This window comes from Lynx canadensis, chromosome A2 (genome assembly GCF_007474595.2).
Source record: "Lynx canadensis isolate LIC74 chromosome A2, mLynCan4.pri.v2, whole genome shotgun sequence".
In the NCBI taxonomy this organism is placed as follows: Eukaryota; Metazoa; Chordata; class Mammalia; order Carnivora; family Felidae; genus Lynx; species Lynx canadensis.
In genome coordinates this window covers 10972777-10991736 of record NC_044304.2, presented here as the reverse complement: position 1 = coordinate 10991736, position 18960 = coordinate 10972777, and the positions used below count along the sequence as shown (strand labels likewise).

The following is an 18960-nucleotide window of genomic DNA, read 5'->3' as shown; positions in this document are numbered from 1 at the left end:
GATATCACCTCATGCCAGTCAGAGTGGCTAAAATGAACAAATCAGGAGACTATAGATGCTGGCGAGGATGTGGAGAAATGGGATCACTCTTGCACTGTTGGTGGGAATGCAGTGGTGCAGCTGCTCTGGAAAACAGTGTGGACGTTCCTTGAAAAATTAAAAACAGATCTACCCTATGACCCACCAATAGTACTGCTAGGAATTTACCCAAGGGATGCAGGAGTGCTGATGCATAGGGGCACTTGTACCCCAATGTTTACAGCAGCGTTTCAACAATAGCCAAATGATGGAAAGAGCCTAAATGTCCATCAACTGACGAATGGATAAAGAAATCGTGGTTTATGTACACAATGGAATCCTACTTGGCAATGAGAAAGAATGAAATCTGGCCATGTGCAGCAACGTGGATGGAACTGGAAAGTGTTATGCTAAGTGAAATAAGTCAGGCAGAGAAAGACAAATACCATATGTTTTCACTCTTTTGTGGATCCTGAGAAACTTAACAGAAGACCAGGGGCGGGGGGGGGGGAGGGGGAAAGAGTTACAAAGAGGGAAGGAGGCAAATCATAAGAGACTCTTAAATACTGAGAACAAACTGAGGGTTGATGGGGCATGGGGGAGAGGGGAAAATGGGTGATGGGCATTGAGGAGGGCACCTGTTGGGATGAGCACTGGGTGTTGTATGTAAACCAATTTGACGATAAATTTTATTTATTGTAATCATTGGTAAAAAAGTAATTATTGGTAAAAAAATCTTAGAAAATAAAGAGTCACATACTCTATCAATGAACCTCATGAGTTTATATTTAAATATGAATCCTGACTTTGAGGTCTTTTGCACATTATGATAAGAAAAAGTAATTTACTATTAAATTAAGTTAGCCCATTCTACTTTAAATTTTGTGTCTAAGTTTCTACATTCTTTTAATTCTGTGCTAATTCAAACAGTTTCTGGTTTCATTTATATCCCACCTAAATTTCCTTTCAACATAAAAGATGGCATTACTGAGTTTGTGTTATGCATTCTTATATAAGAGTGTATTTGTATGAAGTAATGTACAAATGCACACACACACATATATGTGCATCCACTCACTACCCACTAAAGTGTTCTTGGACTCACCAAATATTTTCAACCACTGTATTTATTCCTAACAACCTCTGCCTGAATTAGGTTTATTAGCCCACATCATCATTGGAAATAAGGAAAAAGAGGTTTCTGGTTGATTACATTTTTACAATTATATAATAAAGCTTTAAAGCTTTTGTACACTTTCTTGTATTATATTTAAATGGACTTATGGATAGGGGAGGGGCCAAGATGGTGGAGCAGCATGGAAGTTTTTGTCTCTCTTGTCCCTGAAATGCAGCCATATCAACACCAAACCATCTTGCACACCTAGAAAATTGATCTGAGGATTGACACAACAATATGCGTGACTTGAACCACAGAACTCAGCAGGTACACAGTGCAGAGAGGTGAACTAGGGGAGAGAGAAGCCAGGGAGGGTAGGGAGCTATTTTTGCTTGTGGAGAGAGGACAGAGACAGGGGGGAGAGTACAGGAAAAACATTCCCCCTGACAGCAGCTGGAAAGAAAGAGAGAGTAGAAAGACCTGTAAGGGAATTAATAAGAAAGGGAGAAGGGAGAAAGGAGAAAAGAGAGGGTTTAAATACCATTAAAACTCTATAAACACGGGAGCATAGAGTCTGAAACTCTGCAGCTTGATACTTGGTAGAGCTTTGGTGGGAAGGGTGAATCTCCAGGAGCAGACAGAGAGGTCCGCGGGATCCTTAGGCCACACGGGGAGAGGTGGTTCTCCAACTGAGAGGACATTTGGTATAGGCTGTGTGGCCATCCCACAGGCAAAGGTCCCAGCAGACCCAGAGAAAAGCCACATGTGCTGGTGTTGGAACAAGGACATTAAGGGTGAAGCCGGGTGCTGGATGTGTGTTGTGATTTACCAAGATCCCTGGAATGCTGCTGCTACATGATTGCATAAACTTTTTCTGGGCTGGGCAGGCACCCAGCCACAGTCTCTGGGCATCTGCAGCAGCACAGGTGCACAAACCTTCCTGGCGGTGGGCTGACACCTGGCCATTGCTTGGAGAGACCCTCCCCCAGAGGGTCTGAGCAGGTCAAAGCTGCAGGGGACACAGAAGCGAGAGGTTTGGAAACACAGCCCCATCTGAGATAAAACTTGGGAGGGAGGTGCTGCTTGGCAGGCTGATGGCTTGGATGCGGACAGTGTAGAAGCAGGGAGTTGATGGAAGCTGGAGACAAAGGAGGGATGCTTGATTGCTGGTGGGCAAGAGCACAGAGTTCTGATAGTAGAGACTGGGTGGCTGGGTGATGCCATCCTCCTGTGCATGCACATACACAACAATCCACTCCAGTAAGCTAAGCAGCACCATCTAGTGGACAACAGAGCTGTTACACCAAGCCCTGACCAACTGCACCAACCATGCTCTAGAGGAATACCACAAGTCTCTCTGCTATAAAGACTATAAAGCGCTTCATAGTTTGACATCTTGGGGAAACGATATAATTTCTATCATATTTCACTCTGTTCATTGGTCCATCTATTCAATGTTTTTCTTTTTCTTTTGTTTCTTATTCTTGAATACAGAAAGAAAAAATTTATTTTTATTTTCTGTTTTTATAAAAAAGATTTTCTTTAATTTTTTCTATTATATTTTTTAGTTTTTTTTTGTAAATTTTTAAGATCCTGTTTTACATCATTTCATTTTATTCTATTTTACTGTATTCATTTTTTAAAAATTTCCAAATGTTTTACATTTTTTCCCTTTTCTTTTCATTCTCTTTTTTCTCTATTCTATCATGCTTCTTTCAACAATGAGAACAAAACACACCTAGGAGCTAGCAACCTTTATTTGATTTTTTTTGTGTTGTTTTAAATTTTTTAATTTTTATTTTCTAAATTTTATTAATTATTTTTATTCCTCCAAAATGACTAAATGAAGAAATTCACCCCAAAAGAAAGAACAGGAAGAAATGATAGCCAGGGACTTAATCAACACAGATGCAAGCAAGATGTCTATCCATAATTTAGAATTGTGATAATAAGAATACCAGCTGGGAATGAAAAAAAGCAAAGAATCCCTTTCTTCTGAGATAAAAGATGTAAAAGATAGTCAGGATGAAATTAAAAATGCTATAAATGAGGGGCGCCTGGGTGCCTCAGTTGGTTCAGTGTCTGATTTCAGCTCAGGTCATGATCTCATGGCTTGTGAGTTCGAGTCTTGTGTTGGGCTCTGTGCTGACAGCTCAGAACCTGGAGCCTCTTCAGATTCTGTGTCTTTCTCTCTCTCTCTGCCCCTCCCCTGCTTACACTCTGTCTCTCAAAAATAAATAAACGTTAAAAAAAATAAAAAATAAAAAAATGCTATAAATGAGATGCAATCTTGAATGGATGCCACGTTGGCAAGGATGCATAAAGCAGAGCAGCGAATCAGTGATATGGCAGTGATAGGGCAAACTTATGGACAATAGTAAAGCAGAAAAAAAGAGGAACACTAAGGCAAAAGAACACAATACAAGAATGAGAGAACTCAGTGACTCATTAAAAAGGGATAACATCTGAATCATAGGGGTGCCAGAAGATGAAGAGAGAAAAAAAGGGATAGAAGGTTTATGAGAGCAAATCATAGCAGAAAACTTCCCTAACCCGGGGAAAGATACAGAAATCAAAATCCAGGAAGCACAGAGAACTGCCACTGGATTCAACAAAACCAACCAACAACAAGGCATATCATAGTCAAATTCACAAAATACACAGACAAGGAAAGAATCATGAAAGCAGCAAGGCAAAAAAAAGTCATTAACCTACAGGGGAAGACAGATCCGGTTCACAGCAGAACTATCCACAGACTTGGAAGGCCAGAAAGGAGTGGCAGGATATATTCAATGTGCTGAATCAGAAAACTATGCAGCCAACAATTCTTTATACAGAAGGCTGTTATTTAAAATAGAAGGAGAGATAAAAGTTTCCCAGACAAACAAAAACAAAGGAGTTCATAACCTCTATACCAGCCCTGCAAGAAATTTTAAGGGGGACTCTCTGAGAGGAGAAAAGATGAAACAAAACAAAAAAAGGCCAAAAGCAACAAAGACTAGAGAGGACCAGAGATCACCACCAGACACTCCAACTCTACAGGCAACATAATGGCAATAAATTTATATACTTCAGGACTCATTCTAAATGTCAATGGACTAAATGCTCCAATCAAAAGACATAGAGTAACAGAATGGATAAGAAAACAAGATCCATCTATATACTGTTAACAAGAGACCCATTTTAGACCCAAACACACCTGCAGATTGAAAGTAAGGGGACGGAGAACCATCTATCATGCTAATGGTTGCCAAAAGAAAGCTGGAGTAGCCATACTTATATCAGACAATCTAGACTTTAAAATAAAGACTGTAACAAGAGATGAAGAAGCGCATTATATCACAATTAGGGGGTCTATCCACCTAGAATGTCTAACAATTGTAAACATTTATGCTCCAAACATGAAAGCCCCCAAATATATAAATCAATTACTCATAAACATACAGAAACTCATTGATAATAATACCATAGTAGTAGGGGACTTCAACACCCCACTTACAGCAATGGAGAGATCATCTAAACAGAAAACCCACACTGGATCGGAAGGACTTAACAGATATATTCAAAACATTTCATCCTAAAGCAGCAGAATACACATTCTTCTCGAGTGCACATGGGACATTCTCCAGACTAGGTCACATACTGTTTCACAAATCAGCCTTCAACAAGCACAAAAAGATAGAGATCATACCATGCATATTTTCAGACCACAACTCGAAATCAACCACAAAAATTTTTTTGGAAAGACAACAAATACTTGGAGACTAAAGAGCATCCTACTAAAGAATGAATGGGCTAACCAAGAAGTTAAAGAGGAAATTAAAAAGTATATGGAAGTCAATGAAAATGATAACACCACAGCCCAAAACCTCTGAGATGCAGCAAAATGGTCATAAGAGGGAAGTGTATAGCAATCCAGGCCTTCCTAAAGAAAGAAGAAAAGTCTCAGATACACAACCTAACCTTACACCCTAAGGCCTCGAAAAAGAACAGCAAATAAACCGAAAACCAGCAGAAGATGGGAAATAATAAAGATCAGAGCAGAAATCAATGCTATTGAAACCAAAATAAACCCCAAAAAACAAAAAACAAAAAAACCAGTAGAACAGATAAATGAAACCAGGATCTGGTTCTTTGAAAGAATTAGCAAAATTGATAACCCCTTAGCCAGTTTGATCAAAAAGAAAAAGGAAGGGATCCAAATAAATAAAATCAAGAATGAAAGAGGAGAGAACACAACCAACATGGCAGAAATACAAACAATAATAAGAGAATATTATGAGCAATTACACACTAATGAATTGGGTAATCTCAAAGAAATGGACAAATTCCTAGAAACATATGCACTATCAAAACTGAAACAAGAAGAAATAGAAAAATTGAACAGATCCATAACCAGTAAAGAAATTGGATTATTAATCAAAAATCTCTCAAATAACAAGAGTCCAGGGTGCCAGATGACTTTCCAGGGAATTCTATGAAACATTTAAAGAAGAGTTAACACCTATTCTTTTGAAGCTGTTCCAAAAAACAGAAGTGGAAGGAAAACTTCCAAACTCATTGAAGCCAGCGCTACCTTGATTCCAAAACCAGACAAAGATCCCACCAGAAAGGAGAACTGGAGACCATTTTCCCTGATGAACATCAATGCAAAATTTCTCAACAAATTACTAGCCAACTGGATCCAACAGTACATTAAAATAATCATTCGCCACGACCAAGTGGGATTTATACCTGGGATACAGGGCTGGTTCAATATTCGCAAAACAACCAATGTGATACATTACACCAAAAAAAGAAAGGACAAGAACCACATGATCTCAATAGATGCAAAGAAAGAATCTGACAAAATACAGCATCATTTCTTGATAAAAACCCTCAAAAAAGTAGGGGTAGAAGGACTGTACCTCAAGATCATAAAGGCCATATATGAAAGACCCACTGCTAATATCATCCTTAATGGAGAAAAACGGAGTATTCCCTCTAAGGTCAGGAACATGACAGGGATGTCCACACTCACTACTGTTATTCAATATAGTGTTGGAAGTCCTAGCTTAGCAATCGGACAACACAAAGGAATAAAAGGCATCCAAATCAGCAAGAAGGAAGTCAAGCTTTCACTCTTCGCAGATGACATGCTATTCCCTATGTGGAAAACTCAAAAGATTCCATCAAAAAACTGCTAGAACTGATCCATGAATTCAGCAAAGTAGCAGGATATAAAATAAATGCATAGAAATTGGTTGCATTTCTTTTTTTTTAATTTTATTTTTTATTTTTTAAAATTTATATCCAGATTAGTTAGCATATAGTGCAACAATGATTTCAGGAGTAGATTTCTTAATGTCCCTTACCCATTTAGCCCATTCCCCCTCCCACAACCCCTCTAGCAACCTTCAGTTTGTTCTCCATATTTATGAGTCTCTTCTGTTTTGTCCCCCTCCCTGTTTTTATATTATTTTTGTTTCCCTTCCCTTATGTTCATCTGTTTTGTCTCTTAAAGTCCTCATATGAGTGAAGTCATATGACTTTTGTCTTTCTCTGACTGACTAATTTCACTTAGCATAATACCCTCCAGTTCCATCCACATAGTTGCAAATGGCAAGGTTTCATTCTTTTTGATTGCCGAGTAATACTTCATTGTGTATATATATATATATATATATATATATATATATATATATGTATATATGTGTGTATATATATATATATATATATATACCACATCTTCTTTATCCATCCATCCATCGATGAACATTTGGGCTCCTTCCATACTTTGGCTATTGTTGATAGTGCTGCTATAAACATGAGGGTGCATGTGTCCCTTCGAAACAGCACACCTGTATCCCATGGATAAATGCCTAGTGGTGCAATTGCTGGGTCTTAGGGTAGTTCTATTTTTAGTTTTTTGAGGAACCTCCATACTGTTTTCCAGAGTGGCTGCACCAGCTTGCATTCCCACCAACAATGCAAAAGAGATCCTCTTTCTCTGCATCCTCACCAACATCTGTTGTTGCCTGAGTTGTTAATGTTAGCCATTCTGACAGGTGTGAGTTGATATCTCAGTGTGGTTTTGATTTGTATTTCCTTGATGATGAGTGATGTTGAGCATCTCTTCATGTGTTGGTTGGCCATCTGGATGTCTTCCTTGGAGAAGTGTCTATTCGTGTCTTTTGCCCATTTCTTCACTGGATTATTTGGTTTTTGGGTGTTGAGTTTGATAAGTTCTTTATAGATTTTGGATACTAACCCTTTATCTGATATGTCATTTGCAAATATCTTCTCCCATTCTGTCAGTTGCCTTTTAGTTTTGTTGATTATTTCCTTTGCTGTGCAGAAGATTTTATTTTGATGAGGTCCCAGTAGTTCCTTTTTGCTTTTGTTTCCCTTGCTTTCATTGAGTAAGAAGCTGCAGCCAAGATCAAAGAGGTTTTTGCCTGCTTTCTCCTCAAGGATTTTGATGGCTTCCTGTCTTACATTGAGATCTCTCATCCATTTTGAGCTTATTTTTGTGTATGGTGTAAGAAAGTGGTCCAAGTTCATTTTTCTGCATGTTGCTGTCCAGTTTTCCCAGGGCCACTTGCTGAAGAGACTGTCTTTATTCTATCGGATACTCTTTCCTGCTTTGTCAAAGATTAGTTTGCCAGACATTTGTGGGTCCATTTCTGGGGTCTCTATTCTGTTCCATTGATCTGAGTATCTGTTCTTGTGCCAGTACCATACTGTCTTGATGATTACAGCTTTGTAGTATAGCTTGAAGTCTGGGATTGTGATGCCTCCTGCTTTGGTTTTCTTTTTCAAGATTGCTTTGGCTATTTGGGGTCTTTTCTGGTTCCATACAAATTTTAGGATTATTTGTTCTAGCTCTGTGAAGAATGCTGGTGTTACTTTGATAGGGATTGCATTGAATATGTAGATTGCTTTGGGTAGTATCAACATTTTAACAATATTTGTTCTTCCTATCCAGGAGTATGGAATCTTTTTCCGTTTCTTCGTGTCTTCTTCAATTTCTTTCATAAGATTTCTATAGTTTTCAGTGTATAGATTTTTCACCTCTTTGTTTAGATTTATTCCTAGGTATTTTATGGTTTTTTTGTGCAACTGTAAATGGATCGATTCCTTGACTTCTCTTTCTGACGCTTCATTGTTGGTGTATAGGAATGCAACCGATTTCTGCGCATTGATTTTATATCCTGCAACTTTGTTGAATTCATGAATCAGTTCTATCAGTTTTTGGTGGAATTTTTTTGGTTTTTCATATAGAGTATCATGTCATCTGTGAAGAGTGAAAGCTTGAATTCCTCCTGGCTGATTTGGATGCCTTTCATTTCTTTGTATTGTCTGATTGCAGAGGCTAAGACTTCCAATACTATGTTGAATAACAGTGGCGAGAGTAGACATCTCTGTCTTGTTCCTGACTTTAGGGGGAAAGCTCTCAGTTTTTCCCCACTGAGGATGATATTAGTGTTGGGTCATTCATATATGGCTTTTATGATCTCGAGGTGTGATCCTTCTATCCCTACTTTCTTGAGGGTTTTTATCAAGAAACATTGCTGTATTTTGTCAAATGCTTTCTCTTCATCTATTGAGAGGATCATATGGTTCTTGTCCTTTCTTCTATTGATATGATGAGTCACGTTAATTGTTTTGTGGATACTGAACCAGCCCTGCATCCCAGGGATAAATCCCATTTGGTCGTGGTGAGTAATTTTTTTAATGTATTGTTGGATCCAGTTGGCTAGTATCTTGTTGAGGATTTTTGCATCCATGTTCATCAGGGAAGTTGGTCTATAGTTCTCCTTTTTAGTGGGGTCTTTGTCTGGTTTTGGAATCAAGGTAATGCTGGCTTCATAGGAAGAGTTTGGAAGTTTTCCTTCTATTTCTATTTTTTGGAACAGCCTCAAGAGAATAAATGTTAACTCTTCTTTAAATGTTTGGTAGAATTCTTCTGGAAAGCCAACTGGTCCTAGACTTGTTTTTTAGGAGATTTTTGATTATTACTTGGATTTCTTTACTGGTTATGTGTCTGTTCAAATTTTCTATTTCTTCCTGTTTCAGTTTTGGTAGTGTATATGTTTCTAGGAATTTGTCCATTTCTTCCAGATTGCCCATTTTATTGGTATATAATTGCTCATAATATTCTCTTATTATTGTTTCTTTTTCTGCTATGTTGGTTGTGATTTCTCCTCTTTCATTCTTGATTTTATTTATTTGGGTCCTTTCCTTTTTCTTTTCGATCAAACTGGCTAGGGGGTTATCAATTTTGTTAATTCTTTTGAAGAACCAGCTTCTGGTTTCATTGATCTGTTCTACTGTTTTGTTTTGTTTGTTTTGATAGCATTAATTTCTGCTTTAATCTTTATTATCTCCTGCCTTCTGCTGGTTTGGGGTTTTATTTGCTGTTCTTTTTCCAGCTCCTTAAGGCATAAGGTTAGGTTGTGTATCTGAGATCTTTCTTCCTTCTTTAGGAAGGTCTGGATTGCTATATAATTTCCTCTTATGACCACCTTTGCTGCATCCCAGAGGTTTTGGGTTGTGGTATTATCATTTTCATTGACTTCCATATAGTTTCTAATTTCCTCTTTAACTGCTTGGTTAGCCGATTCATTCTTTAGTAGGATGCTCTTCAGTCTCCAAGTATTTGTTACCTGCCCAAATTCTTGTGGTTGATTTCAAGTTTCATAGCATTGTGGTCTGAAAATATGCACGATATGATCTCGATCTTTTTGTACTTACTTAGGGCTGATTTGTGTCCCAGTATATGGTCTATTCTGGAGAATGTTCCATGTGCACCGGAGAAGAATGTATATTCTGCTGCTTTAGGATGAAATGTTCTGAATATATCTGTGGAGTCCATCTGGTCCAATGTATTATTCAAAGCCATTGTTTCCTTGTTGATTTTTTGATTAGATTATCTATCCATTGCTGTGAGTGGGGTGTTGAAGTCTTCTACTATTATGGTATTACTATCAATGAGTTTCTTTTTGTTTGTGATTAACTGATTTATATATTTGGGTGCTGCCACATTTGGCGCATAAATGTTTGCAATTGTTAGGTCTTCTTGGTGGGTAGACCCCTTGATTATGATATAATGCCCTTCTGTCATCTCTTGATACAATCTTTATTTTAAAGTTTAAATTGTCTGATATAAGTATGGCTACTCCAGCTTTCTTTTGGCAACCATTAGCATGATAGATGGCTCCATCCCCTTATTTTCAATCTGAATGAAGGTGTCTTTAGGTTTAAAATGGGTCTCTTGTAAACAGCATATAGATGGGTCTTATTTTCTTATCCATTCTGTTACACTATGTCTTTTGATTGGAGCACTGAGTCTATTGACGTTTAGAGTGAGTACTGAAAGATATGAATTTATTGCCATTATGCTTGTAGAGTTGGAGTTTCTGGTGGTGTTCTCTTGTCCTTTCTAATCTTTTGTTGCTTTTGGTATTTATTTATTTATATATATATTCATCTTTTCTCTCCTCAGAGAGTCCTCCTTAAAATTTCTTGCAGTTCAGTGGTCACAAACTCCTTTAATTTTTGTTTGTCTGGGATACTTTTAATCTCTCCTTCTATTTTGAATGACAGCCTTGCTGGATAAAGAATTCTTGGCTGCATATTTTTCTGACTCAGCACACTGAATATATCCTGCCACTCCTTTCTGGCCTGCCAAGTTTCTGTGGATAGTTCTGCTGCAAACCTGATCTGTCTTCCCTGGTAGGTTAGGGATTTTTTTTCCTTGCTGATTTTATGATTCTCTCCTTGCCTGAGTATTTTGTGAATTTGACTATGATATGCCTTGTTGATGGCTGGTTTTTGTTGAATCTAATGGGAGTCCTCTGTGCTTCCTGGATTTTGATGCCTGTGTCTTTCCCCAGGTTAGGAAAGTTTTCCACTATGATTTGCTCACATAACCCTTCTACCCCTATTTCTCTCTTCCTCCTCTGGAACCCCTATGATTCTGATGTTGTTCCTTTTTAATGAGTCACTGATTTCTCTAATTCTTAAATCGTGCTCTTTTGCCTTAATCTCCCTCTTTTTTTTCTGCTTCGTTATTCTCTATAAGTTTGTCCTGTATATCTCTGATTCTCTGTTCTGCCTCGTCCATCCTTGACACCACTGCATCCATCCATGATTGCAGCTCAGTTATAGCATTTTTAATTTCATTCTGGCTATTTTTTACTTCTTTTATCTCTGCAGAAAGGGTTCTAATCTATTTTTGACTCCAGCTAGTATTCTTATTATCATGATTCTAAATTCTGGTTCAGACATCTTGCTTGTATCTGTGTTGGTTAAATCCCTGGCTGTCATTTGTTTGTGCTCTTTCTTTTGGGGTGAATTCCTTCATTTTGTCATTTTGAAGGGAGAAAAGGAATTAATGACGTCGAAAAATTGAAATTAAAAAAATTAAAATTAAAAAAATATTAAAATTAAAAATAAACACACACACACACACGCACAAATAGATGATGCTAGATCCTAGGTTTGTTTTGGCCTGGGTGTTGGAAGTGGTTTGACGGATTAGAGAAAAAAAAAGGAAATTGTTTGAGAATTTGAAAACATGAATACACTAAAGTAGATTAAAATGAGATGATGTGAGTAAAATAGAATTTGAAAAAATATACACAAAAGTAGAGAATATAGTAGAAAAAATTAAAGAAAACTATTTTTAATAAAAATTAAAAGGAAATATGAATTTTTTCATTTTCTGTATTTAAGAAAAAAGAAAAGAAATGAAAAAGAGAAAAAAGAGAAAAAAGAAAAGAAAAAAAAGAAATTGTTTGAAAATTTGAAAAAGTGAATACACTGTATAGACTAAAATAAAATGATGGGAGTGAGATAGCATTTGAAAAAATTTACGTAAAACCAAAAAATATAGTAATAAAAATTAAATAAAAATATTTTTAAAAGAAATTGAAAGTAAAACTGAAGTTTTTCTCTTTCTGCATTCAAGAAAAAGAAAAAGGAAAAAGAAAAAAGAAAAAGAAAAAAAAGAAATTGTTTGAACATTTGAAAAGGTGGGTATACTGAAGTAGACTAAAATAAAAAGATGGAAGTAAAGTAGAAGTTGAAAAAATTTACACCAAAGTAAAAGATATAGTAATAAAAATTAAAGACAGATATTTTTAAGAAAAATTGAAAATAAAAATGAGTTGTTTCTCTTTCTGTATTCAAGAAAAAGAAAAGAATTGTAAAAGAGAAAAAGGAAAAAAAAGAGAGAGAGAGAAAAAATTGGATAGACGAACCTGCTAACAGATTGAAGTAGGACTGAAATTGCTTCGTTTTACCCTAGAATCAGTCCATGTAGCTCTTTATAGTCCAGAAAGGAAGCCGGCGGTGAGGTTTGTGCTCTTGAAGAGCGAAGTTGGCCCAGTTGGGCAGGGCTCGGTGTAAAAAGTCCGCTCTCCACTAGATGGCGCTGCTAGCCTCTTGGGGTGGATTGTTGCAGGGCTTGTCGGTGCGCAGGCGCATGCGCGGGAGCGGTGAAAAATGGCGCCACCCAGCCACCCAGTCTGTTCTCCTGGATCGGCAATCGCGCACCAGTCCTCCGTTTTCAGCTCTCATCCACTCCCTGCTTTTCCACTCTCCGTGACCAGGCCCCAGGCAGTACCTCTCTCCCACGTTTTGTCTCAGATGCGGCTGTTTTCCCCAGCCCCTTCCGAAGGACTGTGGCTTTGAACCGCTCCACCCCTCTGCGGGAAGGTCTCACTGAGCAGTGGCCGAATGAGCAATGGCCGAATGTTGGCTGCACCCAGGAACGCTTGCCGGACCCTGCTGGTGCCGGTGCCCTGAGACTGCGGCCAGGTGTCAGCCCGCCCCCCAAAAAGATGGCGAGATGGTGTAGCCTCAGCGTTTCAGGGACCGTGAAAAATCACAACACATATCTGGCACGAGGCTTCACCCTCAACGACCTCATCCCAGCACCAGCGAGTGTGGCCGCCTTCCGGAGTCTGCTGGAACCAGGTGGCCTCTCTACCGAATGTCCTTCCGGCAGTGGAACCGCTTTTCCCCGTGTGGCCCGAGAACCTCCCAGACCCCACTCTGTTCCTGGGGATTCACCTTCCCACCAGCACACCGCCAGGTAGGGAGCTGCGGAGTTGCAGCCTTTGTGCTCCCCTTGTTTACAGTCTGAATGGAATTTAAACCCTCTCCTTTCTCCTTTCTTCCTTTGTAATTTCGTCCCTGCGGCCGTTTCCAATTTTCCACTTTCTTTCCAGCTGCTTTTGGGGAGGGGTGCTTTTCCTGTATGCTCCCCCCCCCAGTCTCCGTCCTCTCTCCGCCTGCAAAAGGGGTTCCCTACCTTCGGGGCTTCTTGCTCCCCAAGTTCAGCTCTCCGTGCCGTGTACCTGCTGAATTCTGTGGTTCAGGTTGTGCAGATTGTTGTGTTAATCTTCCAATCGGTTTTCTAGGTGTGTAGGATGGTTTAGTGTTGGTCTGGCTGTACTTCATGGACGTGAGACACACAAAAAGTTTCCAGGCTGTTCTGCCAAAATGGCTCCTCCCTATTTGGTATTTCTGAAAATAAACCATCTCCCACACGTCTCACATTCACCAACCTGAAATCTCTCTGAACCATCCTTTTGGGTTTTATCGAAGATTCACTATGTAGACACAGTTGATTAAATCATTGGCCATTGGTGATTAGACTCAATCTTAGACCCTCCTTCTTCCCAGGAGGTCAGGGTCTGGGATGTGAAGTTTCAGTCTTCTAATAACACGGTTGGTCCTCCTGGCCAGTAGCCCCTCTCAACGTCACTTCATTAACCTGACAGAAGACGTTTTTTTCCCCCTTAACTACATTGATTTATTTTGAGGGGGGTGGAGAGAGAGAGAGAGAGAGAGAGAGAGAGAGAATCCCAAGCAGCCTCTGTGCTAACAGTGAAGATCTCACAAATCGTGAGATGATATCAAGAGTTGGACCCTCTCCTGACTGCCATCCGGATACCCCTCCCCCCCAACACAAGACGTCTTTATGACTCCTATCACTTAGGAAATTGGAAGAGTTTTAGGAACTCTGTACCAGAAATGGGGATGTAGACCAAATAATTTTTTTTTTTATTACAAAGCATAATATCACAGTTATAAATTGTCGTGCTGGATGAAGCCTTGATTGGAATTCGGTCACGATGCTTCCAGTTCTCAAACCCTGGCACAGCGGTTCTCAACCAGGCAGGAGTTTGCCCGTGGGGATATTTGGCCATGTGTAAGAGGATGTTGCCAAACACCTATAACCCATAGGACAGCACCCAATACAAATATTCACCCAGCCCCAAATGTCAACGGTGAGAAAGTGAGAAATATTACTCGAGACCGGCACTGCTCTACCTGCATTGTGTGTACAAATCGCCAGAGTTTGTAGTTAAAATGCCAATTATGATGCATTAGGTCTCCAGGTCTCCAGGGACTCTGTGTTTCTAATAAACTCCCCGGTGGTGTTGATGCTGTGGGTCCTGGTCTGTGGAGCACAGCTTGAGAGCAAGGCTGTGCTCCTGTGTTAGAGACACGTGTAGGCAGTTTTAGGTCTTCTCCACCAGGAATCTTCTGTATATGTGATTTTGAAGGAAAAGTTTTTCACATAACTCTATAGGTGTTGATAAATTCTGTGTTCAATTCTTTTACCTAAGGGCTCTTGAGTGACAGCAAATAATTTATATTTGAGCAAAAACTATGGAGTAGGCAGAATAAGGGCTTCCAAAAGATGTCCACATCCTAATCCAAAGAACTTTTGAAAACATTTGTTTACAGACTAAGAGGAATGTAGCCAGGAGGTGGAATAAGTCTGCTAATCACTGAATTTGGTAAAAAAAAAAAGATTAGCCTAGATTATCGGGATGGGATTAGAGCAATCACAGCGGTCCTTTAAATGTGAAAGAGGAAGGGGGTGCCTGGGTGGCTCACTAGGTTAATAGTGCAGCTCTTGATTTTGGTTCAGGTCATGATCTCACAGTTTGTGGGACTGAGCCCCATTTCTGGCTTTGTGCTGATAGAGCAGAGAATGCGTGGGATTCTCTCTCTCCCTCTCTCTCTCTGGCCCTCCCCTGCTCATGCTTGGTCTCTTTCTCCCTGTCTCTCTCTCTCAAAACAAACAAATAAACAAACATTTTAAATGCAGAAAATGGAAGAAAAGAATTGGAATCAGAGAGACATTTTCAGACACAATGCTGCGGGCTAGAGGAAGGGCCACTAGACAAAAAATGCAGGTTGTCACTAAAAAATAGGAAAGCCACTAAAAAATAGAAATGGGAAACGGAATGAATTCTCTTCTGGAGTGTCCAGAAGGATCACAGCCTTGATGATCTCTTAATTTTAGCCCAGCAAGACCCATTTCAGGCTTCTGACCTAGAAACTTTGGATAAATCTTTGTTTTAAGCCACAAGTGTAGTCATTTATTGTAGCAGCATCAGGAATCGAATGCAGAAGTTTGTTCAGAAATATATTGTTTATAGGAGCAGGATTTGAGCCTTTCAATTCATTCAGTGAACTTTCCCTTGGGTAAAGGCATTTGGTATTGAAATCCCACCTTAAATGGAAAGAATTTAGTTTCAGTTTGGAGATATTCTGCTCTACTTGCTGGACAGTGATTTCTCACTACATACATGTAAATGTGGTTTTGACTCTGAGGCCTTTGAAGATTTGAGATAAAAGACAATTCCTTTTTATTATTTATTTATTCTTAATATGAAATTTATTGTCAAATTGGTTTCCATACAACACCCAGTGCTCATCCCAACAGGTGCCCTCCTCAATACCCAATTACCCACCCCCCCTCCCTCCCACCCCCCATCAACCCTCAGATTGTTCTCAGTTTTTAAGAGTCTCTTATGGTTTGCTTCCCTCCCTCTCTAACCTTTTTTTTCCCCTTCCCCTCCCCCATGGTCTTCTGTTAAGTTTCTCAGGATCCACATAAGAGTGAAAACATAAGGTATCTGTCTTTCTCTGTATGACTTATTTCACTTAGCATAACACTCTCCAGTTCCATCCATGTTGCTACAAATGGCCATATTTCATTCTTTCTCATTGCCAAGTAGTATTCCATTGTATATATAAAAGACAATTTCTTTTTAAAATTGAGGTCACCTGTTCCATTTTAAGTCTTTGTGTCAAAATTCTATTCTTTCTAGTTTATGTTGACTTGAATGTTTATTCTTTTCATTATGATCCTCCCCACCCCCCTCTGCCATATTTAACATTTTCTTTCAACATAATAGATGGGATTTTAGTAAGTCCTCTGTGCATCTACATGTATGCATATTAATGTGTTTATTTGAGAGAAAGATGGACATAAACGAACACACACATATACATATCACACCCTTAACCTTGAATATTTTCTTCAGATCCAGCAAAGTGCTCTACGCCTTTCATTTATTCCTCACACCATCTGTCTGGAGTTAGGGCTCATTACCCCACATTACCTTCAGAAATAAGGAAATGGAGGCTCAGTTGGATTACATCTTCACAATAATATAACAGAGAAATTAAAGCTTAGTGTGCATCTTCTTGAATTATACACAAATGGAGCCACACAGCCAACAATCTTTTTTTTTTAACATTTCACCTTTTATTAAGGCAGGTGTGTGATAAATAATTTAATACAACCAGATCTCTCATGAACTTGCAACTTACAGTTCTTATTCCAGAAAATTCTGTTCTTATAAAAAGTCACCTCAGTATCTGAAAAGAGTAATGAAGGATTTTGAACCCAGTTTGCTTTTTGTTTTTTTATTGAAGTCCATGTTAACGTTTGGTGTAGTATTGGTTTCAGGAGTAGAACCCAATGATTCATCACTTAATGTAATACCCAGTGCTCATCACAGCAGGGCACAGCAGGTGCCCTGCTTAATGCCCACCACCCATTTAAGCCATCTCCCCCCCACCCCCAGCAACCCTCTGTTTGTTCTCTGTATTTAAGAGTCTCTTTTGGTTTGCTTCCCTCTCTGTTTTTATCTTGTTTTATTTTTATATATCTTGACCTATGTGCATCTGTTGTGTTTCTTAAATTCCACATGAGTAAAATCACATACTTGTCTTTCTCTGGCTGACTTATTTAGCGTAATATACTCTACTTCCATCCACAAATGGCAAATGGCAAGATTTCATTTATTTGATCACCGAGAAATATTCCATTATATATATACACCACATCTTCTTTATCCATTCATCAGTCAAGGGAAATTTAGTCTCCTTCCCTAATTTGGCTATTTTTGATAGTGCTGCTAAAAACATGGGGGTGTGTGTGCCCCCTCGAGTCAGCATTTTTGTGTCCTTTGGATAAATACCTAGTAGTGCAATTGCTGGATCATTGGGTAGTTCTGTTTTTAATTTCTTGAGGAACCTCCATCCTGTTTTCCAGAGTGGCTGCACCGGTTTGCATTCCCACCAACACTGCAAAAGTGTTCCCCTTTCTCCGCATCAGAGCCCCCTTCATGTCTTTGTTCCTCAGGCTATAGATGAAGGGGTTCAGCATGGGTGTGACCACTGTATACACCACTGAGGCTGTGGCACTTGAGTGGGAGCTCTGGGTAGCAGCCGAGCTAAGGTACACTCCCAGGCCCGTACAATAAAATAGAGAGACAACCGAGAGGTGAGACACACAGGTGGAAAATGCTTTATACTTGCCCTGAGCTGATGAGATCCCACGTATGGAGGAAACTATCTTAGAGTAAGAGTAAAGGATCCCAACAAAGGGACCACCAGCCAGCAGCATAATTCCAGAATACATCACCATGTTATTGAGAAAAGTGTCAGAACAGGCAAGTTGGATCATCTGATTGAGTTCACAGAAAAAGTGGGGGATTTCCCTGACTGTACAGAAGGAGAGCCGCAATACCATTAAGCTTTCTAACAAGGAATTCAGGGCACACATGATCCAGGACACCAGAACCAGCAGTTCACAGAGCCGGGGGTTCATGATGACCATGTAGTTCAGGGGGTGACAGATGGCCACAAAGCGGTCATAAGCCATCACAGTCAGGAGAAAGATGTCTAATTCTACAAAGAGTAGGAAAAAGTACATCTGTGTGATGCAGCCTGCATAGGTTATGACCTTGCTCTGGGTCTGGATGTTCAGAAGCATCTTTGGGACGGTGGTGGACGTGAAGCAGATGTCCACAAAGGACAGGTTGGCCAGGAAGAAGTACATGGGGGTGTGGAGGTGGGAGTCAGAGCTGACAGCTAGGACGATGAGCAGGTTTCCAAACACAATGATCAGGTACATGGAGAGGAAAAGCCCAAATGTGAGGGGCTGTAATTCTGGTTCATCTGATAATCCCAGAAGAAGAAATTCTGAAATTTGGGTATCATTGCCTGGTGCCATGTGGTGGTGGTGGTGACTAAAAATTAGAAAAAAAAAAGATTAATATTAGCACAAATGGGCACTAGTAACATGGCAGAAATGGTATAATTACAATGATGTGTGTGTGGGGGAAAAGCAGGCATAAAAGAAAATGGTTGGGTTATTATCTTTACGGGGAGTTCAGGAAGACCTAAAAGCAAGGTGACATTTGAAGAGAGACTTCTGGGATATGTGCACGGAAGACATGAGGTTATCTGGGGAAGTGTGGGCTCTGCAGGAAGAAAAGCCAGTTCAAAGGCCCTGAGGAAGGCATTTGTTTCAGGTACCCAGGTATAAAAATGGAGGCAGTGTGGTCAGGAAAGGAGTAAGAGAGAGGTGATGGCAGGGACTGTTGAGGAACGAGGTGGCCTCCTGCTACAGCTGAAACTTCACGACACAGGGAGCCTTTCCTTTGCCTAGTGTTCCTTGCACTTCATTAATTTTGTCCCTAAGGAATCCTGCAAATAAAAGTAGATCTCCTTCTTACTTC

General features: G+C 39.5%; 1 protein-coding gene across 1 annotated transcript; it reads right to left on the bottom strand.

The window, feature by feature from the left end:
- Positions 1-1678: 1678 nt before the first annotated feature.
- LOC115527851 (olfactory receptor 7A10-like) lies at positions 1679-18353 on the bottom strand. Its single transcript, XM_030335644.1, has 3 exons — positions 18006-18353; positions 17556-17720; positions 1679-1903 (listed from the first exon to the last, which is right to left on the bottom strand). Exons 1-3 carry the CDS (start codon positions 18351-18353, stop codon positions 1679-1681), a joined length of 738 nt encoding a protein of 245 aa, XP_030191504.1.
- Positions 18354-18960: the final 607 nt, after the last annotated feature.